This window comes from Prenolepis imparis, unplaced genomic scaffold (assembly GCF_030444845.1).
Source record: "Prenolepis imparis isolate NDT839.2.m4 unplaced genomic scaffold, iyPreImpa1.0 SCAF_52, whole genome shotgun sequence".
In the NCBI taxonomy this organism is placed as follows: domain Eukaryota; kingdom Metazoa; phylum Arthropoda; class Insecta; order Hymenoptera; family Formicidae; genus Prenolepis; species Prenolepis imparis.
In genome coordinates, this window is record NW_028141210.1 from 29844 (window position 1) to 51676 (window position 21833).

The following is a 21833-nucleotide window of genomic DNA, read 5'->3' on the forward strand; positions in this document are numbered from 1 at the left end:
ATATTATAAATTAAGAAAAAAAAATAAAAATAAGAAATCTTTTTTTTAATTGACGCTCTAAATTTGATTAATATATTGTTCAGGTTGAGAGCATTAAATTTTTGAACATTTTTTAACACTGATCTGTGCAGATTAAAATGACATTATATTGTGTAAAACAATTTTTTGCAGTAATACAGTTTTTTTACAACTGGCGTTTTTTACAACTTATTGTTAGCGCCAGTTGTAAAAAATTTGTATTTGGCAAATTAATTTTTTTTCAAAGAAATCAATTTTTAGGGAGAAAATATACCATAAAAGAAAATTCGAATTTTTTTAGGATGGCTGCATGCAGGTAACATTAGTTATTTTGACAATGACGGGGAACTTTTTATTATCGATAGAATAAAAAAAAATATCATAAAGTACAGAGGACATATCAAATTTCACCTGGAAAAATTGAAGGTGTCTTAATAACCCAGCACTGATGGAAGCTGCAGTAGGAGTGCCTCATCCAATAGATGGTCATCCTATTGGTTTTGTTACCAAAATACACAGTGGAAAGATATAATCTTGTTTTAGTTATAATAAAATCACAAAGCGAGGCTCTATAAAATAGTAATTGTTTGAAAATAGTTTGATTAATTTCTTTAAAATTTTTTAAAACAAACCTTTTAATAAAATTATTTTCAAGATTTACATTTTTTTATTCATTTGATTTTTTAAACATTTTAGAAATAGACATGTGTGTACATTTCTTTATTTTTTATGTAATATAAATATGTCAAAAAAAAATTAGGTAAAAAATATTAATTATACATATGCAGAGTATGTAAAAACAAGTGGTACAAGTAAAATGGAAGTGATTCATTATGCAAATGTAAAATTAGAAATATAAAATTTTTTACATGTTTTTAAAAAAATGGAATTTGAAAATTTTTTGTGCGTATGCAAGTTTCAATATAATGTAATGCATTTATTTTATTAAATCATAAATTGCTAAAAATATGACTTTTTTCATACATAATATGAATTAAAGAAGCGCAAATTAATAGTACGTACTGAATATTTATTTCTTTGAATGTTTAAAAAAAAAAGATAAAATAGGGCGCCAGTTGTGAAAAACATGTACCAGTGAAAAATTAAGTTGCAACCTTACATAGAATAATAATAATATATAAATAATAAAATAATAATAAATCTTAAAGAGAATTGTGTGTGTGTGTGTGTGTGTGATCAATAAAGTTTAATTAAAGTCATAAAGTGCTGAAAAAATTATCATGTCATCCGGAATTAATATATGAACATATATGTGATTTTGCGTTTGTTGCTTAATAGAATGTCAAGATGAGTAGCAATTTTCATTTTCTTGTAGTCACATTTACTTTTCTCGTAATTCGTGTTTTACAAAAAAAACTTACATATCGTCATATCATCACTTCAAAATATTTTGTCCGATACACATGTGTTTAGTGCTTAACCTATCTTATCTCGCGTGAATAAAAGTAGCGAGAATATGTTTCTAATTACCATAACTTCCATGTTTCTATTTACCATATCTTCAATGTCATGAGATTAATCTACAAGTAATATATTGCAAATGACTGTTATATTTACATGGCCACCACACATAGTGCAATCAATAAGCACAATTTTTAAGCATATGTGTCTTAGCATCACTGATATTAGATAAGTTTATTTTTGCAAGGAGTGTATGACTAATTAAAGAATCGAGTTAGCATTATTATCGTGTAAATAAATAGGTGAAGTTCAGTTTCCTCAACTCATTAGTAAGAACATTGTTTATAATTCGTGGTCTCGAGAGACTGGTACGTTTTTCTCACGTTTTGGCATTTAATATTAATGTATCGTTCTGTGTAATACGACTTATAAATGCTTAATTCTATTTTAGATATTTTTGACATATACATACACATTTTAATTTTTATGAGACAAAATATCTACAAGCTATAACAAAGGTAGTGCCAAATTTTAGGAGTATATAGTACTTGTGAAAATAATCCAAAAAATCATAATAAATATTTTAAAAACATTTATAGTCAAGTTTTATATATGTATATATTATGGTCAAAGCCCATTACGCGGGCGTTCCTAGGATTAACTGGTCAATGTGCGGAACAACCAAGCGTTTTGGTCAAAGCCTGAAATAGTTTTGTGTTTCGGCTTGTGAATAGTATGTTTTTAGTCAATCCTAGGAATAACTATCATGACTGGTCAAAGAGAAACTAAGAAAATCACTTTGAACTTTGACTAGTCAATCCTAAGTGAAGCTTAATTCAGACTTTGACTGTTAAAAAATAAAATCAAGATTTTTACTAATGTTATTATTAACATAACGTTAATAAAGCTTTTAATTTACAAAATTTTAATTTAGAGGCCAAGGCTTTATAAAATCTAATTGTAAGGAAAAGTTCTTTAATTCTCTAAATTGTGCAAATGCAAAAGGTCAAATGTATTGTGCAATTTTAAATGTCATAAATCGACTGATTGCTAGAATGAGTAATTTATTTATTGTTTATGACATTTCGATAATTATTTCTTTTTAATTTTTTTAATATTACATATATTACAAACTATTTTAAATCTTCTAATGCTCTGTATTTTTCAAAAAAGTTTCTTATGTGTCTAATTTTGAAAATATTTTTTTATACTAATTAGTTTAAAAAAATGATTAAGATATTTTTGTATACTTTTAAAAAGAGTATATTTTATGTTTTAAATAGACTTTATTTCATTTTATGTTCTAAATAAAGCTAAATGCCAAGTAAAAAGGTATATCTATTTTATATTATTAATTACATTATATTATTTTATAGTATTTTATATTATTTTAAAAGTATCCAACTAATCAAAGTATTTTCTTTTTATTAAGAGGTTGTGTCTACACAGAGTGTTTCAGGAGGAATGATCAGCATTCTAGGGACATGATTGTACACATCATTTTAAGCAAAAAAGTTTATATAAACATGTATTCTATTCTGGACGGTTATAAAGATACGTATTTAGTCTTAAGAACAAATACATTTATTAACTTAATAGGATCAAATTCTATGAAACAATTACATTAAATTTTAAGCTTACAATAAATTTAAATAATTAATATTGTTTAATAAACAATAATTTCAATTAATCATAATTTTGGCTTTAGTAAATATGAGAAATTTTAATTTACACCAGAAAAAAAAATTTTAACTAACACAGGACTTATCAAACGTGATCTAATATTTACATTCGTAATCATGGTAATAGGAAACGACGAAAATTTAATATAATTGTTTCACAGCATTTAGCTCTACTAAGTTAATAAATGTATTCGTTCTTAAAATTGGACACGTTGTATCTTTATAATTGTTTAGAATAGAACACATATTTATATAAACTTTTTATATAAAATAATGTGTAGAATTATGATTCTAGAAAGCTGACCATTCCTCCTAAAAAAAGCACTCCGTATATAATATTTTACCAAAGATATATTTTTTAACTTACAGAAAAGTTATAAGTGTATGCTGGCCAAAAAATGAATAGATTACGAGATATTTTATACTTAAATTTAACTTAATTTTGCATAAACTATCTATAAATATGTTGTAAAATATTCATTTTTCGACGATTTTACCTCAATACTTTATATATAAAAAAATATGGTTTTTTAATTTAAAAAGCATAAATGATCTTTAAATGTGAATGAAATTTAAAAAGCATAAATGATCTTTAAATGATCTTATAATGACCTTAAAAAGTGTTCTTTAGAAAAGTCAGTAGTGCTATTTTCTGCCCCCCCTCTAAATCAAACAACTTTTATTTGAAAGACTTTGTTGTACAATCAAAAATGAAAAAGTTTTTTTGGGGTGATCGATTAAAATGGGACACCTAGTATAATTATTATATACTCAATATGTAATATATATATAAAATATTATAATATTTAAAAAATACTAAAATACTTTTTAATTTATTATCTTTAAAGAAAGATTAGATAAAAAGTCATACGACGCAGCAATTACATTTTAAGTATTAAAATAATAGATTTGTATAACAATTTTTAATATAGTATATAAAATATATAAAACTAAATTAAATTTGAAAGTAAAATAATTTAATGCCAGAGAACTTTGCATTTCAATAAAAAATAATGTTTCTAGAATAATGTCATAATAGTAGCGCCACATACATTTTTTTTTACAACATTTAACGACGTTTTAAATAGCTACGTTAGATTTTGAATTATTAAATCTCTGTTTAGTACAAATAGGGAAATATAGATATTTTTGTTATACAATATAAATTCAAAATAACATTTAAATTTATTATGAACACGATTAATTTAGACGTTATTGTGAGTAGATGATTTAAAATTGTAAGATATTTTTACAAACAAGAGTGCGTATGGTGTGTGCGTGTATTTTTATTATTTTATACATATACTTTTCTTCGAATCTTATAGTTTTAAGTTTCATATGTTATCCTTTTTTACTATATACATTTATATATTATTATGATATCTATTAAAAATAAGGTAAATTTTCATGCCCATTGTTTAACAAAAATAGAAAACTACGCTACAAATAAATTGCAACGTAAATTTATTTATAATATAAACAATAAAAAATAATATAAAGAATATACATATATATACATATATAAAACTGCAATATTTAAGGTCTTTTATTTTATTTAAAAAACTTTCATTTTAAACTCATATATATTAATAATCAATTATTATTTAATTAAATGAGACGACCATAAACAATTTATTGAGTGCAATTATTTGTAATGTGCGCAGTGGTATTATCGAATTATTATCGAATTTCTACGTCCGTTTTTAATCATACACTTCATACCTGGGATCGAAAACTCGAATATCTTCGGCGAAATGGCTACAAATTATTTGAGAGTAAGTGCAAAAACATTCGCGCCAATACTATGAATTATTTTTTTAAATAATTTTTTATAATATTTCAATAAAACGTCACCATTAATATGACGTAATATATACATAGATTAAAGATACGAATGCAAGTTTACTACGACTTGCAAAAATATTATAATTATTTAAAGTAACAAACTCATTTATTATATATAATTTTAGGCTTTTACTGTGCAAAATAATGTTTATAAAGGGAAAGTGTCGCCTTATATAACTAACTATAATAGCCTTGCAAAATTAATATGGGATAAAATGAAGAGCAATGGAGATAAAATTGCACAAGTAAGTGAACTTTTACACGTAACATAAATGTAGAATATTTCAGCAAAGGAGAACTTTTAAAGGTACTCATAGTACACAATCAAGTTAAAAAAAAGTCATAAAACAAAAGAATATATTTTAAAATTGTATAATACTTAAAAGAAATAATAATTAAAATATTAGGCTGTATTTAAACTTATTATATATTACACAGTGGGACACAAAATTCTTTTCGAAGTGCGATAGTACGTTTCCAGAGGATTTTTTTGCGCTGAACACGATACCGTTGTCAGAATTTGCCTAGCACGTCAGGATTTCGAAATGAAAAAAGCCAAAAATGGCGTTTTTGACCATATTTAACATTTTTTTGCGGCAAAAGGAAAACTGATTTCTAAATAAACTTAACATCTGAAAGTGTAATTCAAGAACTTACAAACAAATTTTGATTCATGACCGTACGACTTTTTTTCATCAAGTTATGGCTGTTTGAATATAATTTACAAAAAATGTAAATACATACTATATACAGCAGCAAATAAAAAAGTAATTGTAATATAAAGGACCACGCACTAATATTATGAAAAAAGTGGCCGCCGTTAAAATCGACCAAAATTATAAAAAAGTGTACTTTGTGTGATGCCGATTAGAAATTTAAATAGGCACGACCTTCAAAATATGCTAGTTTTTAAACTACGAGCCCATAAATGTAATATTTTTGCTCATTTTTAGACAAAAAATAGAAAACTTTTAAAGGTACTCTTTAATTTTTTGTTCTTTTTTCGAACGATGATGTAATGCACTCGCGCATATGTTTATTATCGACACAGATACATAACATACACACACACACACACATATACATACACGCATTTATTCAAGTATATTCAGTTGTACAATAGGCCTGATAATGCTGTTGCCGCTGTATCAGTTATTAAGAAGAACGTCTCATAGAGATCAAACGATTGATTTTTGGGGGTCGCGGCAATGTTGACTTTTGATCAGCATCACATGAACAATATTTTTGCAAAGTTTCAGCTAATTTCACCGAAACCCAATTTCTATAAGGAAATGGTCCTTTATTCTTGACAGGTGTTCTTATGAATACAATTGAAAAAAAAAACGATAGATAAACTAAAGTTTGCTAAAGTTGCTTAAAATTTAATTGCAATTTAGTTTTTTTAATAGGATTTTATTATTGATTTTAACTTACTTATTTAACTTACTTATTTTATAATATTAATAATAAGTATCGAATGTAATCATGTTCAATTTTGTTATTCATTATACAAACAGGTAATAAAATAGTTAAATAATATTACCTTACAATCGTGTATTTTTAATATTATTGAATTTAATTTGCATATTAATCTCATATCGAATAAACATTTTCAAAAAACTGCATAAAATACTTCAGATCTATCCGATGTCATTTTAATTATGATTAAATAATTTACAATAAAATGCACGTTTAATGATTACAAGACACTATAATAACAATAATTTTATAGTTGGACGCGTGCACTGAGAAAGTAGTTACATATACGGAGTTACAAGACAAAGTCGTGAGATGCGCATTGTGGTTACAAAAACAAGGAATCAAACCCGGCGATGTTGTCAGTGTGTGCACAAATAATCATCTCAATTCCATTGTGCCCTGCTTGGCGGCGGTTTATGTCAACGCGATTTTTAATCCGTGGAACGAGGACATGGACTTGCGTAAGTTCTGCTGCGATAACAGTTAAAAACATTGCTACGTTATATTTAATTAATAATCAGAGAACAATAAAAGTCTAATAATAGCGCATGTGCAATTTTAGTTTATTCTATTTTATCTATTTTATATTAATTAGATTTTTTTATTTATTTTATCACAACAAAATTGTCATAAAAGAAAAAAAAACACGCCAAGTATATAAAAAATTTTGACACTGTAAGTAAATATGCTTTATAAAAATTTTTCTAAGTTTGAAAATAAAATTTAAAAATATATTTAAAAATATGTAGCTCAAAAATAAATATAAAATCAAAGCTACTCAGCCAAGTATAAATGATACATTAATTTTGCAGATTATTATCTGATCTGATATAAAATTTATCAAAGAATTACTTTTGTATTTTTAAAAATGATTATTTGTATAGTCAAAACGATTTAGACCATTTAAATGACTCTAATAATATTAAATTAATACCTTGTTTAATATGTATTATTTTTGTAATTGAGATCGGCGACGACGCGATCAATAGCAGTACATTGCTAGTATCGATAAAAGCAGTAATGACGAGACGGATGGTGACGGGATAGGTAGCGACAGTATTTGGGACGTCTGAATGATTACTAAATAATAATAATATTAATTATTATTATTAATATATTTTATAAATTCATTATCATATAGTTCTCAGTCCAAAAACTGGTTGGATGCGTATCTCCACTCTTTCCTATCCTGAGCCAATGCATGCATCTCCCTAAAGGTAGATCACACCATGTCTCTGACTATTTGCGAGCAGTAATCTAGTCTGGGCCTTTCTCTGCTTCTTTTTATTACTATCTCTACTTCTAATATCTCACGAATTAGTCCTTTGTGTCTCAGCAAGTGTCCTTCAACCATCCTATCTCTCCTATTCCTTATCGCATTCCATATACTCTTTCCCTCCTTCACTCTTTCTAATACTTCCCTATTGCTAACCCTATCTATCCATGGTATCTTTATCATGCGTCTGTAATACCACATTTCGAATGCTTCCAATTTTTTCTGTCTGCTGCCGCCACAGTCTACGTTTCACAACCGTACAATGCCGTGCTTCACACATATGTCTTCAAAAGCCTTTTACGAGTTTCCAAATTTATCGCTCTGGAACATAGCATTGCTTTCTTTTTGTTGAATGCGACTCGGCCCTGTGCTAATCTTTGTTTTATGTCCTTATCGCTCCTACCATCCCAAGTTATTTGGCTTCTCAAGTAACAGAAGTCCGCTACTTCTTCTAGCTCCTCTTTTCCAATTTGTATCTTAGTTTTAGCCCTATTTTCGCGCCCCTTACATACCAGGATTTTGGTGTTCTTTTATTAATTTTCATACCATACATCTCTGTCAGAACCGTTTCTATTCCTTCAATGCCACTTCCAATTCTTCTTTGCTAGATGCTAATACTGCTATATCATCCGCGAATCTAAGCATTTTAATCTTTTGTCCTGCATGTTCGAAATCTGCTCTATCCTTAATATCACCGATTGCCTCTTCTATATATAAGTTGAAAAATTAGCGGAGATAACGTGCATCCTTGCCTTACTCCCTTTCGAATATTCATTTCTCTACGTTTCTGTTCAATTTCTATAATCGTTTGATCTTTGTACAAATTATGTATCTTCTATCCCTATATTTCATCCCTACATTTTTTAGTATTTCGAACATCTTCTCTCACTTTACGTTGTCGAAAGTTTTTTCCAGATCCACGAATCCTATGTAGACCTTTTTTTCTCTATTGTTTTATTTATTGTTAGAACTAGAATAGCCTCGCGCGTTCCCCTGTTTTGTTTAAACCCGAATTGGTCTTTTCATAATATTTCCTCTTTTCTCCAATCTTTTTTGTACGATCCTAGTTAATATTTTTGACGCGTGGAAACTTAAACTAATGGTTCTAAAATTTCCACATCTGCGCCTTTCTTTTTCGGTAGGGTTACTATGATGATAGGGTTATTATGATGTTCCGTTTGTAATCCTCCGCGATCTTGCTTGTCTCGTATACATAACTAACTAGTTTGAACAGATAATGCAATATTTCTTTGCCTGTGTACTCCAAAACTTTTGCCTATAATCTATCTATACCTGGCACTTTCCTGTTTCTTAAGTTTTTTAATACTGACTCAAATTCATCCTTCATTAAAGGATTTCCTAAATCATCTGCCTCAACACTATTTTCCTCCTCTAATGCATCTCCTAATTCTTGCTCAGAATATAACTTTTCTAAGTATTCTTCCACCTGTCCGCCCTTTCCTCGTTTCTTATTAAGATGTCTCCTGCCTGATTTCTAATATTCTTGCTACTAAATCCTATATCTCTGAAATTTTTCCTAATTATTTTTTACGCTTCATAATAATAATTGTGTAAATATTATTAATATAAAATTATATAATTATTATTGATAATATATAAAATATAATAAATAAATATATAAATAAATATATAATAAATAAATATATAATAATAAATAATAATAAAAATAAAAATTATATTTATGTATTATTAGAAAAAAAATTATTTAACTACATGTCCTAGACAGCATCAAAATCGAAACATGTCCAAAATCGAGGAAAAAAGATATCTTTAAGAAGTCTTTAAGACGTCTTTAAGACATCTTATGACATGATATCTAAGAAACATCTTAAAAATATCTTTAAAATGTCTTATGTCCTGATTTTGATGCTGTCTCTCTTTATTATAAAAATACATATTTTTACAATAAAAAAGTATATGATGTATAATTTTAAAATGAAATTAAATATATATAGTATTAAAATAATACTTTGTCTAATATTATTTTCGTAATTGAGATCGGCGACGATGCGAACGGAAGCAATAACATTGGTGACGACAAAAGCAGTAATGACGAGTTTATAATAATTACAATAATAATGATGATGATGATAATAATAATATAATAATAATAATAATAATAATAATAATAATAATAATAATAATAATAATAACCCGAAAGCATGACTAAAGAACGACTATAACAATAGACAGAAAAGAAAGAGGCAGAGATTTAATAAGCATACACTCACTACACGCAAGACAAATACAAACATTACGCCAATACTTTCACAGTAAACAAAACAGGTTACACAAAGCAATAACACAAACAGATAGAAACTACACCCCGTTAAACTTAGCCGCGCAAAATCACGAATTCGACACACATAACAGAAATGAACACGTACAAAATAAAATAGAAACATAGGCCCAAAAACAGCTATATAGAAAACACCGCTACATAATGAGCAACAAATGCATAAGCGCAAAAAACACATATACATGACTACAGCAAGGTAAACTATTCCCAGAAACCGAAGGATTCATAATAGCAATACAAGATCAAGTAATAGCAAGCAAGAATTATCTAAAACGCATTATTAAAGATCCAAATACATAGGACGACAAATGTAAAAAATGTACAGTTCCCGGAAACAATAGATCATATAACAGGAGGATGTACATTACTAGCAAACATATAGAATATACAGAAAGACACAACACAGTAGCCAAAATAATACACAAAGCAATTATCAATATATACAACATAGAACAAAACAACACACCATACTACAAATACACACCAACAACCATCATTAAAAATAAGAAATACAAACTATACTGGGATATAACGACACACACGGACAAAACAATGAAATTCAACCAGATATTACATTCATAAAGAAAAGAGAAAAAATAACATATCTGACATCTCAATACCAAATGACGCAAATATAGACCATAAGCACAATGAGAAAATAGAAAAATACACACCACTAGCACAAGAAATACAAAGAATATGGAAACAACAAAAAGTATACATAATACCACTAATAATGTCAGTAACAGGCATAACACCAAACACGTTTAAAAAATACCTGACACAACTAAAACTACTTATATACAACCACAAAGTAGCACAAAAAGCCATCATATTAAAAACTTGCAATATAACAAAAACATTTCTAATCACTATACTCATATAGCGAAACTGGACTTGGCAGTGTCCCGTCCAGTCTCTTCAACACCCCTAAAAGAGAGGGTAAATAGAAGAAGAAGAAATAATAATAATAACATATTTTATTAAAATAAAAATACTTACATTGTTAATAATGTCATTAAATAATGTCTATTTCGTGGTAATACCTTTTTCATATAAGAGACAATCGATGTATTGAACCACCTACAGATAAACCTAAAAATGGCTGTTTGAAGAACAGCTCCGATTGGCTAAACAATCTCACATCTTGGGAACGTTGCGTCAGTCGTAACATTGCGAATTTGCTATTAGGGACAAACTCGATTTGCGTGTGTGCATGCGAAATTATGCATGTGAGATCTAAAGACTGAAAGTCTTAAACCACGAAAATATTACTTTTTTGAGTACAAATTTTCGAGTTCTCGGGCTTGACTGCACCAATCATCTTCAAACTGATCGCAATCGATAGCTTATATTCACATTACATAAGCAAAATATTGTTAGATTTTTTATTATAGCTTTAGTTCTGAAAATATTTTGGCAGAAAAATTCCGGATAAACTATTTGGTAGTGGCGCGGTACCTTTGATCTGACGTGTCTTATTTTTTTTATATAGTTGGTGTCACGCCGTTATCGCGTCACTTGATTTAATTATATAGTAATAATTATGTATAAGTGTGGCATTGGTGTTATTTATTTATTATTTGTTATTTATTTATTATTTATTATTTATTATTGATTTATTATTTTGTTATTTAGTTATTACTTATTTACTTAAAATTTTTTAAATATATATTATTTGTTTCATTTAATAACTATAAATAATAATTATTATATTTAATAAATATAAGTAGGTATATAAATAATTTAATAAGCATTATTTTTAATAAATATAAATATATGTAATTTCTAGTATTTATATGCACTACGAAGCGATGAGTGGCTACCTCCTGACAAATAAGAAATCTTGCGTAAATTCTGATTTAAATGCACTTGGATATATTTTGCAGTCTAGATTAAAAAATAAGAGATATGAGTTGTTCTACAAAAATAGAAATTATTTGATATTATTTTTGTCCATATTCCTTTTAATATATTTAATGGATTATAACTGGCTTATGACGTGAAACAAGATATGTTATTATAGTTATAAAAGCAGCCAGTCAATAAAATATGTACGAAGCGCATTTTTAAAGTAAAGTCCGTTTTGAAATAAAAAAAAGGTCTTAACATATAAAAATAATTTATTATAACCAAAAAACTTCTACAAGCTTACTTTATATTTCCACATAATTATCATTGACTTCCATCCATTTTTGATATCGTTTCAACAGCTTCCTAATTCCATTGTCGTAAAAGTCCACCGCCAGTGTCGAACCAGTTAGTAATGTCGTTCTTTAGTTCGCTTTTCTTTTCGTTCTTTAGTTTGCTTTAGGAAATTTAATAGACAATTCTGAAACCTTAATTTCAATAATTTCAATAATTTTGTATTTACTTCTTTCATTAAACCTTCTGTCATCATTGTTGGGCGACCGCTACGCTCTTTGTTATGAACATTTGTTCGTCCTTCTCTAAACAAACGACACCATTGCCTAACTTTACTGTCACTTATAACATTTGGTCCAAAAACCTCAAAGTTATCTATTCAATTTCCTTACGGCGAACTAAAGAATGGCGTTATTAACTAGTTCAAGACACAGGCGGCAGACTTTTAAAGCAATGGAATTAGGAAACTGTTGAAACGATATAAAAAATAAGTGGAAGTCAATGATGATTATGTGGAAAAATAAAGTAAGCTTGTAGAAGTTTTTTGGCTATAATAAATTATTTTTATATGTTAAGATCTTTTTTTAAATTCAAAACGGACCTTACTTTAATAATACGCCTCGTATTTTATGAGCATTTTTCCAAAACATATGATTAGGGGATTGGGAAGATTTCCAAAGAACTAAGATTTAAATAAAAGAATTAACGAATAAGAGTATTTGAAACTTTATATTTAAACTAAAAACTAGTATCTTTTGAAAAAAAATCTACAGTTGCTACAATTACAAAATTTCTTTTGTAAAAGAATATTAAATAGGTAAATAAAATATTAAGATAACTGCCAATAACTATCAAGAAACAATGCAAGACGCTCTTTAAATACAAACATACCTTCGTTTTAATATATATACATTTATCAATCCCCCGGTTAGTGCTTAGTCTCTTGTCATATTATTTTCCAGGGAACTGAGAATAGGGGACTGAAAACCAGGGGACTTAAAACTAGCGGACTGAGATTTATAAATGAAAAATATCTCGTTTGAATTATATTGAAGTTTAAATAGTTGAAGAAAATTTAAAAGTTAAACTTATACATAATTTACATTAAATAAAAGTTAATAAAAACAATAAACTTTTAACATAACCCTTACCAGAAGACTGAGAAGTTGACCTAACACGTATTCGTCATAACAAATCACGCGAAATAAAATGAATAAAAATAAAAATGAATAAAAATGACTGACGTACGTTAACTTTACTTCAAACTCATTCATTCGGTACAAGTAGCTATTTTGCTGAGATCATATATGACTTTACAATGCAAATAATTTTAATGTCGGGGGACTGAAAATTAAAACTTAGGACAAAGTTTAATAATGTTATTTATTAATAAAATAGAATTCAATAAATTAAATAATACTGTTGTTAATAACAGTGACTAATATAAATTAGTTATAACACAAAAAAATTGTATATAATTCTAAAATTATTTTGTGACGGTGTGTTGTAATCTGAATTCTTTTTGACACGCCAAGGACCTAAGAATTTCTTATTTTTTTATAAGATGATTTATAAAAATAAATACATTACTTTGCCTCTTTTTTATTATTTGTATATATAAACTCAGTTATTATCTTACTTTGTATGGAAAAAAAATCCAATTTAATGTTAATTAAAGTATAAAAAAGTTAGAGCCGCTAAAAATTTCTATTTTTGTAGAATCACACATATATATTTTTATACAGGGTGTCCGGTAATAGTCACGCCAACCGTCGTGTGCAGATTCCTGGGATCATTTGGAGACGATTTTTCCTCAGCAAAAATGTCGAGACACCAATAATTTTCGAGTTATAAGCAATTGAAAATAAAGGGTTTTTCGCAAACTAAACCTTGTGGAAATAAAATAATAATAAATTCACATTCTTCAGTTAATTTTAGGTAGAGTTTACTTTAATAGAATTTTAATTTAAGGCTTAGTTACAAAGATACATGATGGCAAAAATTGAAAACATGCAAAAAATAATGACCTCCCTCGACATTTTCGCTGAGGAAAAATCGTCTCCAAATGATCCTAGGAATCTGCACACGACGGTTGGCGTGACTATTACCGGACACCCTGTATATCGGCCCAAACTACTGTTAAAAAGATAAAATACCCTTAAAAGAAATTTGATTTGCAAACATTTGCGGGTTCGCAAGGTTTTTTTTTAGAGAAGAGGAGAGTCCTAGGAACGAGTCCCGGTAGAGGCCCGATATTATTTGTCTGCTCTAATACTTATGTGCTATTTGTCATTAGAAGTCGCGCTGCATGTCATGCAAATGACTACACCAAAAGTAATCTTCTGCAACGAAAAAGCCATGAAGGTTATTTTGAGAGCGATTAAAAAAAGCAACTTCAATCCCACTATTGTGGTTTTCGGCGAACATTCAGATGCGATCGCGACATTTTCCGACATTTTGTGCATGCATTGCAATGAGGAAGCGGCAAATTTTCGGTATGTCGAGCCTGATGACATCAAGCAAACGGCGTGCATTATACATTCATCAGGCACCACGGGGATGCCGAAAGGCATCGAAATGTCCAATTATTGTCTAATATGTCTCAATGAGGATACAAAGATAATAGATTTTACCAAAGTGGTGTTAATTTGGTTCTCATCATTTCATTGGTTGAGCGGGATACTGATGAATATAAAATCGATTGTGCAGGGCACTAAAGTGATTATGTATCCGGAATTCGATGAAGAGATGACGTGTGTATTGATCGAGAAATACAAGGTGCGGAGTCGTAATTTAATGGAGAAAATTGTGATAATATATACATAACTTGTTTCAATCAAAAGTTATCATTTACTTCATTTGTATCAAATTTCTTTTAGTAAAGTCATAAGAGCAAATTTTTTAAATTCTCTACCAGTTCCTATAATTTGAAAACAATAATAATTAAGATACACATAAAATATAAATGTCAGAATTATATAATTATATAATTTGTTGCAAGATATCTTTTTATAAGCATTAAATAATAATAATGCTTTTACGAGTTTACTTTGTAATAAAGTTGATAATTTTTTTTTAAACAAAGTTGAATGATTTTGATATAATATTTATAAAAATATATCATTCTTAAAAGAATGCTATTAATTTGCCTTTAGAGCCTATTTATATATTATCCGGAGATTAGCGTTTGTTATTAGTAAAAGATGTCTACCATTATAATAAATTATATACGAATAATTTATAATAATAGCTTATATAAATTTAAGTTATATACATAAATATTTTTTTGGAGAATATAAAAAATATCTCATATATAGAGTGTTATAATGCATCAATTAAATTACAAAACATGGTTTTACATTTCCTGGCGTATTGTAATACGAAAATTTAAATCATTTTATTCTCATTTTGTTATTCAGGTAACGATGATTTTTTTAAGCACGAGCATGATTATTCGATTTCTTAAAGCGGATTATGTAAGAAATTATTCATTAACATCTTTGAAAGTCATAATCTTCACTGGTGCGGTAATGAAGCCAAAAGTGCAAGAAGAAATGAGACGTACCTTACCGCATGTTCAAATGTTACAAAGTTATGGTAGGTATATATTTTAGTGTAATCAAATATTAAAAGTACAATATTAATATATAATGAATAAGATAATATATAATAAGTAAATAAAGGAAAATTTGTAGTGATGAAATATGATTATTCATCTTGTATTTTTAGGAATAACAGAACTATGTGCAATTGGAACATTACAGCAGCCGCATCACAAGGCTGGATCTTGCGGGACTGTACTCGAGAATATAGAAATAAAAATCGTAAACTCGGAAAACGGAAATGTTCTTGGTCCGAATAATCCGGGAGAATTGTGGATAAAGGCAGTGACTATGATGAATGGCTATTACAGAAAACCTGATGCGACTAAAAATGTTATTGATGAGGAAGGTAAGGACCTTCTTTTCTTTTGCTCAAACCAACCAGTTAAAAGTATTTTACAATAAGAATAAAAAGTTATATTAATTTATTTTTCTTATTTCTTTAAATAGAAATATTTTAACCGAAAGGAGAAACTATTGTACAAATGGTTGTTTTAATTTCCTAAAAAATAATACTATTAAAATTAAAAATAATAATTAGATACTTAAAAAGTCGCTAGTAAAATTTTAAAATAGGAACGAAGTAAAGTCGACCCAACTAGCCAAAATTATATTTATTTAAAAAACACACAACGTTTCGACCATATGGATGTGGTCCTTATCAAGTGTAATACTGAAATAATACAGTTTTAAATCATAAGTGTGAAACGGTTTGATATGTCAAAAGTTAGAGATTTTTTACATACTTCATTAGTAGAGCTGCAGCCAAATTAACGATAACGTCAACTTTTCCATAATATAGTTACAACATATTTAAATAAACATAACATAAATTCAATTTTGTCAAAACATTTGAAAGAGAGAAAAAGAGAAAACGATCCTATCGTTATGATGATTCGTCAAAAACTAAATATATAAAGCCAAAGATTATACGACCTTTATAATTTTATCATAAATGTTATTGAGATTCTCAGTGTCTTTATGTAGGTTAATTGTATTGCTAACTTTTTTGATAAAAAACATCTCTGCGATTTCTCTCTTTCGTTTTTTATCAAAAAAGTTAGCAATACAATTAACCTACATAAAGACACTGAGAATCTCAATAACATTTATGATAAAATTATAAAGGTCGTATAATCTTTGGCTTTATATATTTAGTTTTTGACGAATCATCATAACGATCGTTTTCTCTTTTTCTCTCTTTCAAATGTTTTGACAAAATTGAATTTATGTTATGTTTATTTAAATATGTTGTAACTATATTATGGAAAAGTTGACGTTATCGTTAATTTGGCTGCACCTCTACTAATGAAGTATGTAAAAAATCTCTAACTTTTGACATATCAAACCGTTTCACACTTATGATTTAAAACTGTATTATTTCAGTATTACACTTGATAAGGACCACATCCATATGGTCGAAACGTTGTGTGTTTTTTAAATAAATATAATTTTGGCTAGTTGGGTCGACTTTACTTCGTTCCTATTTTAAAATTAAAAAGTTATTCAAAAAATAAGAAATATAAATTAATAAAAAAATATATAAAAAGAAATATAAAAATAGAAAGATTTTAATTTTAAAAACTTGGCAATATTAATAATTTTATTACATTAGTATATTGTTCAAGTTGACAACACCAAGTTTTTAAAAATGTTTAACCCTGAATTCTATAGATTAAAATAGCACTATTTTGTATAACAATAATTTACAATAATACAGTTTTTTTTACAACTGGTATCTATAGTTAATGCCGTTTGGCGAATTTTCTTTTTTTAAAAAGATAAGTTTTTATGGAGAAAATATACTACACACACACACACACACACACACACACACACACACACACACACACACACACATATAAGGATAAGTTTGAAATTTTTTAGGATGGCTGCATTCGGGTGACTTCGGTTATTTTGACGAAATCGGGGAACTTTTTATTATCGATAGGATGGAAGAATTTATAAAGTACAAAGAATATCAAATTTCCCCTGGAGAAATTGAAGGTGTCTTAATGACACACCCAGCAGTGATGGAAGCTATAGTAGTAGGAGCGCCTCATCCAGTAGATGGTGAACATCCTGTTGCTTTTGTTACTAAAATACCCGGTGCAAAGGTATAATCTTGTTGCAATTATAATGAAATCACAGTACGAGACTATAAAATAGTAATTTAGCGATAGCAAATTTAAAAATTTTGAAAATTATTTAAATAACCTTTTTAAAAAATTTTATAACATAATTTTTAATAAACTTATTTCTGAGATTTTCATTTATTTATCAAAAATTTTAACTCTTAACTCTTTAAACATTTTAGAAATAGACACGTCCGTCTATTATTTTTTAATATAATAAATGTATCTCAGATAAGTATATAATACATTTAATTATTATTTTTTTTATGGTAATTTATTAGTACTTTTAATTATTATTTTAAATTATACATGTATGTACCTGCAGAGGAATTATGCAGAGTATATAAAAATAAGTGTTACAATTAAAATTAAGGTAATTTATTATGCAAATGTAAATTAAAAATAATAAAGTTTTTTGTTCTTTTACGAGTTTTAGAAAAAAATCGACTGAAAATTTTTTGCGAGCATGCAATTTTCAATATATATATAATAATATGCATTTATTGTATTAAATCATAAATTATTAAACAAGTTACTTTTCTCGTTACACATATATAAACAAGCATGAGCTGATAGTAATATGTTTTGAATCTTTATTCCTTTGAATGTTTATGTTTTATATTAAAATTGAAGAAGATTCTGATTATTCTTAGCATTTCTTTATTATTATTAATAAAAAATTGGGAATGACAGCAGAAAACAAAATGTGACATTCTTTATAAATATGAACAGAAATAGTTAATATTCTTGTAGCTCTTGTCGAGACGTTTTCAAAACACTACCTATTGATGTCTCTTACGCAAGACGTTCCCAAGATACGAAGCTTCAAATTTGACATATCATCGGCATTCGCATTATCCAATGTACACCGCGGGAAGGTTGTTCAGTCAAATTTGTACATCAAGTGGCCCTAAAAAGGGCAGACTTTGTGTGTGTATGTGTGTGTGGGTGTGTGTGTGGGTGTGTGTGTTAGTAAAACTTTTTTCTAATTATATTTCTTCTGGTTATTTTAATGTAAGGATAAGGAAAGGATAAGAAAATGGTAGAGAAAGAGAAATAAAAGTTTTACTAAAGAAGCACACACACACACACACACACACAAAGTCTGCCCTTTTTATAGCCACTTGATATACAAATTCGACTGAACAACCTCCCCGCGGTGTACATCGGGTAATGCAAATGCCAGCGGTATGTCAATTTTAAATCTTCATATCTTGGGAACGGCTTGCAGAAGAGACATCAAGTAGTGTTTTGAAAACGTCTCGACAAGGGCTACAAGAATATGCAATAAAAAATAGAGGGTTCCATTTAAGAAAACATCGATGACCTTGACCTGATTTTCAATCGCTGGCATTTGCATTACCCGATGTACACCGCGGGGAGGTTGTTCAGTCGAATTTGTATATCAAGATTTAAAATATATGTATATTATATATATATATATATATATATATATAATATATATATACATATACATGTACATATACAGAGTGTTCCATTTTATTTTTGACGGTCAAATATTTCGATATCATGTAATTTTAGAAAAAAATGTTTCAAAAAAAGTTGCATGGCTTGAAGAACATAAGATAGTGGCAAAGATTTTACTTTGGATAGTCGTTTCAAAGTCAGCTATCAAGGTCACCTTTACGTGAAGGTCACCTTTTTCACCAATTTCTTAAATAGAACCTACTATTTTTCATTGCATATTCTTGTAGCTTATCTCGAGAGCTTTCCAAAACACTATAATAAAATATTTTTCTCTTAAGTACTTTTTGAATTGTAAGGTAACAATTTTTTGACATAAAATTAAAATATCTTGTAAAATATGTAGTTTTCGGTAATCTTACCTTAATACCTTTATGCACGGAATAATGAGCCCGATCATATAAATATATATATATATATATATATATATATATATATATATATATATATATATGATTAGTCTGATTATTTCGTGCATAAAGGTATTAAGGTATAAGATTACCGAAAACTATATGTATATATATATATATATATATATATATATATATATTTCTTGTGTATATGTTGAGGAGAATATACAATTATTTTTATAAAATATACAGTTATTTTTTGTGTAGGTAACGGAGCAAGAATTAATAGACTTGGTGTCGAGTACCATGGAGGATCAATATAAGCTTCGTGCTGGAGTAATATTTTTAGATGCTTTTCCATGTATAGGTTTAGCAAAACTTGCCAAAAGAGAATTGAAAACAAGGGCTAGAAATCTCGCGGTTAAATATAATAATTAATTATATTTAATTACAAATTATTGTTTTGAATTATATTATTATTATTATTATTATTATTATATATTTAATATGTAATTATTATATTTTTTATTATAATTATCATATTTAATTATTTTATTATTAATAATTATATTATTAAGAATATAAAGGCTCCTTCTATAATAAATATCAATTGAGAATTAAGAAGGCTATAGGAGCCGTACGCGGTTTCCGGTGCGTTGATTCCAACGAAATTTTAATTTTTCGTTGGAATTAAATACTTGTGCACGGGGCACGAATTTTTTACTTGGTATACTGCCAAGATTTTTTCGAAATAATCTCGACTCGAGATTTTAATTCCGACGATCTCCTTCGTGCCCCGTGCACAAGTATTTAATTCCAACGAAAAATTAAAATTTCGTTGGAATCAACGCACCGGAAACCGCGTACGGCTCCTATAGCCTTCTTAATTCTCAATTTATATAATAATTATATTAGTTATTATTACAATCATATAATTTTAATTTTTTTTTTTTTTTTTTTTGGACAATAGTGCAGAATTTATAAACATATATAGTTAGAAATGTTTGACATTAAAAAAAATGATATATATTAAGAAGAGAAAGAAGATTCAAGAAATTATTTAAATGGTTCAAATATAATGCAAAAATTATAGCTTTTATAATAGAGGAATTATAGCTTATACATGCTGGGTGTCCCATTTTAAAGGACCCACTCAAATATCTCAGAAACATTGCGTTAAATCAAAAAATGTTTCCTACAAAAGTTGTAGGGTTTCGAGGGGGACATAACATAGTAATATTCATATGACCTTGGGCGGCGTCTCCAAGGTCAAGTGAAGGTAAGAATAAATATTTTAAATGGAAACCCATATTTTTTATTATAACATCTTTTTCTACTAATTAATTTGAACAACTTTTATCTGAAGCATTTTTTTATTTTCTTCAAAATTCATTCTCACCTTCACTTAAGGTTAACCTTCACTAACCTTGGAGACGCCGCCCAAGTTCAAATGAATATTACTATGTTATGTCCCCCTCGAAACCCTACAACTTTTGTAGGAAACATTTTTCGATTTAACGCAGTGTTTCTGACAATGAGATATTTGAGTGGGTCCTTTAAAATGGGACCTGGTATAATAGAATAATTTAATACGACTATTATGCTAAATGTTTTGCAAAAGTTGTTAAAAGAATGAGGAATATAGAAATGAGCAAACAGAAAATAATAATCTATAATGATTCATAATGATAAATAAACATGTAATTAACAATAATATTTTATTAAATAGGATTATTGATATGTATTAATTGTGTTGTGTATCTGATTGTATCAAAATATATAATTTAATTTTAAGTAATAATATTTTGTCGTATTTTTTATTTATTAATGAAAAATCAACTTAATATTATATAAAATGTCATCTAAAAGATTTTGTTTTGTCAATATTTGATAAATATTTGTATGTATGTGTTTCATTTATAATCTAATAAAACATGGATAGTAGTAATTCCTATAATTAAAGTATTTAAATATAGTTAGGAATGTTTAGTTATTGTCATACAGAAAATAGAGCAATATAAACAAACACATTATTCTATTCTTTTAATTAAAAAAATAAATTATTACAATATAA

At 27.5% G+C, this 21833-nt stretch overlaps 1 protein-coding gene across 4 annotated transcripts; it reads left to right on the forward strand.

Annotated features, from left to right (window-relative positions):
• The first annotated feature begins 1738 nt into the window (after positions 1 to 1738).
• LOC145947195 (uncharacterized) lies at positions 1739 to 20293 on the forward strand. 4 transcript variants are annotated; one of them, XM_083056992.1, is made up of 10 exons: positions 1739 to 1808; positions 1892 to 1958; positions 4787 to 4897; positions 5093 to 5212; positions 6700 to 6907; positions 14484 to 14965; positions 15607 to 15784; positions 15917 to 16138; positions 17677 to 17906; positions 20027 to 20293. In XM_083056992.1, the coding sequence occupies exons 3-10, from the start codon at positions 4877 to 4879 to the stop codon at positions 20195 to 20197; spliced, it is 1632 nt and encodes a 543-aa protein (XP_082913118.1). In that variant the 5' UTR covers positions 1739 to 1808; positions 1892 to 1958; positions 4787 to 4876; the 3' UTR covers positions 20198 to 20293. The 4 variants fall into 4 exon arrangements, with proteins under 4 accessions (XP_082913118.1, XP_082913121.1, XP_082913120.1 ...); XM_083056995.1 differs by having other exon boundaries at positions 17677 to 17862; XM_083056994.1 differs by having other exon boundaries at positions 20012 to 20148.
• The last annotated feature ends 1540 nt before the right edge of the window (positions 20294 to 21833 follow it).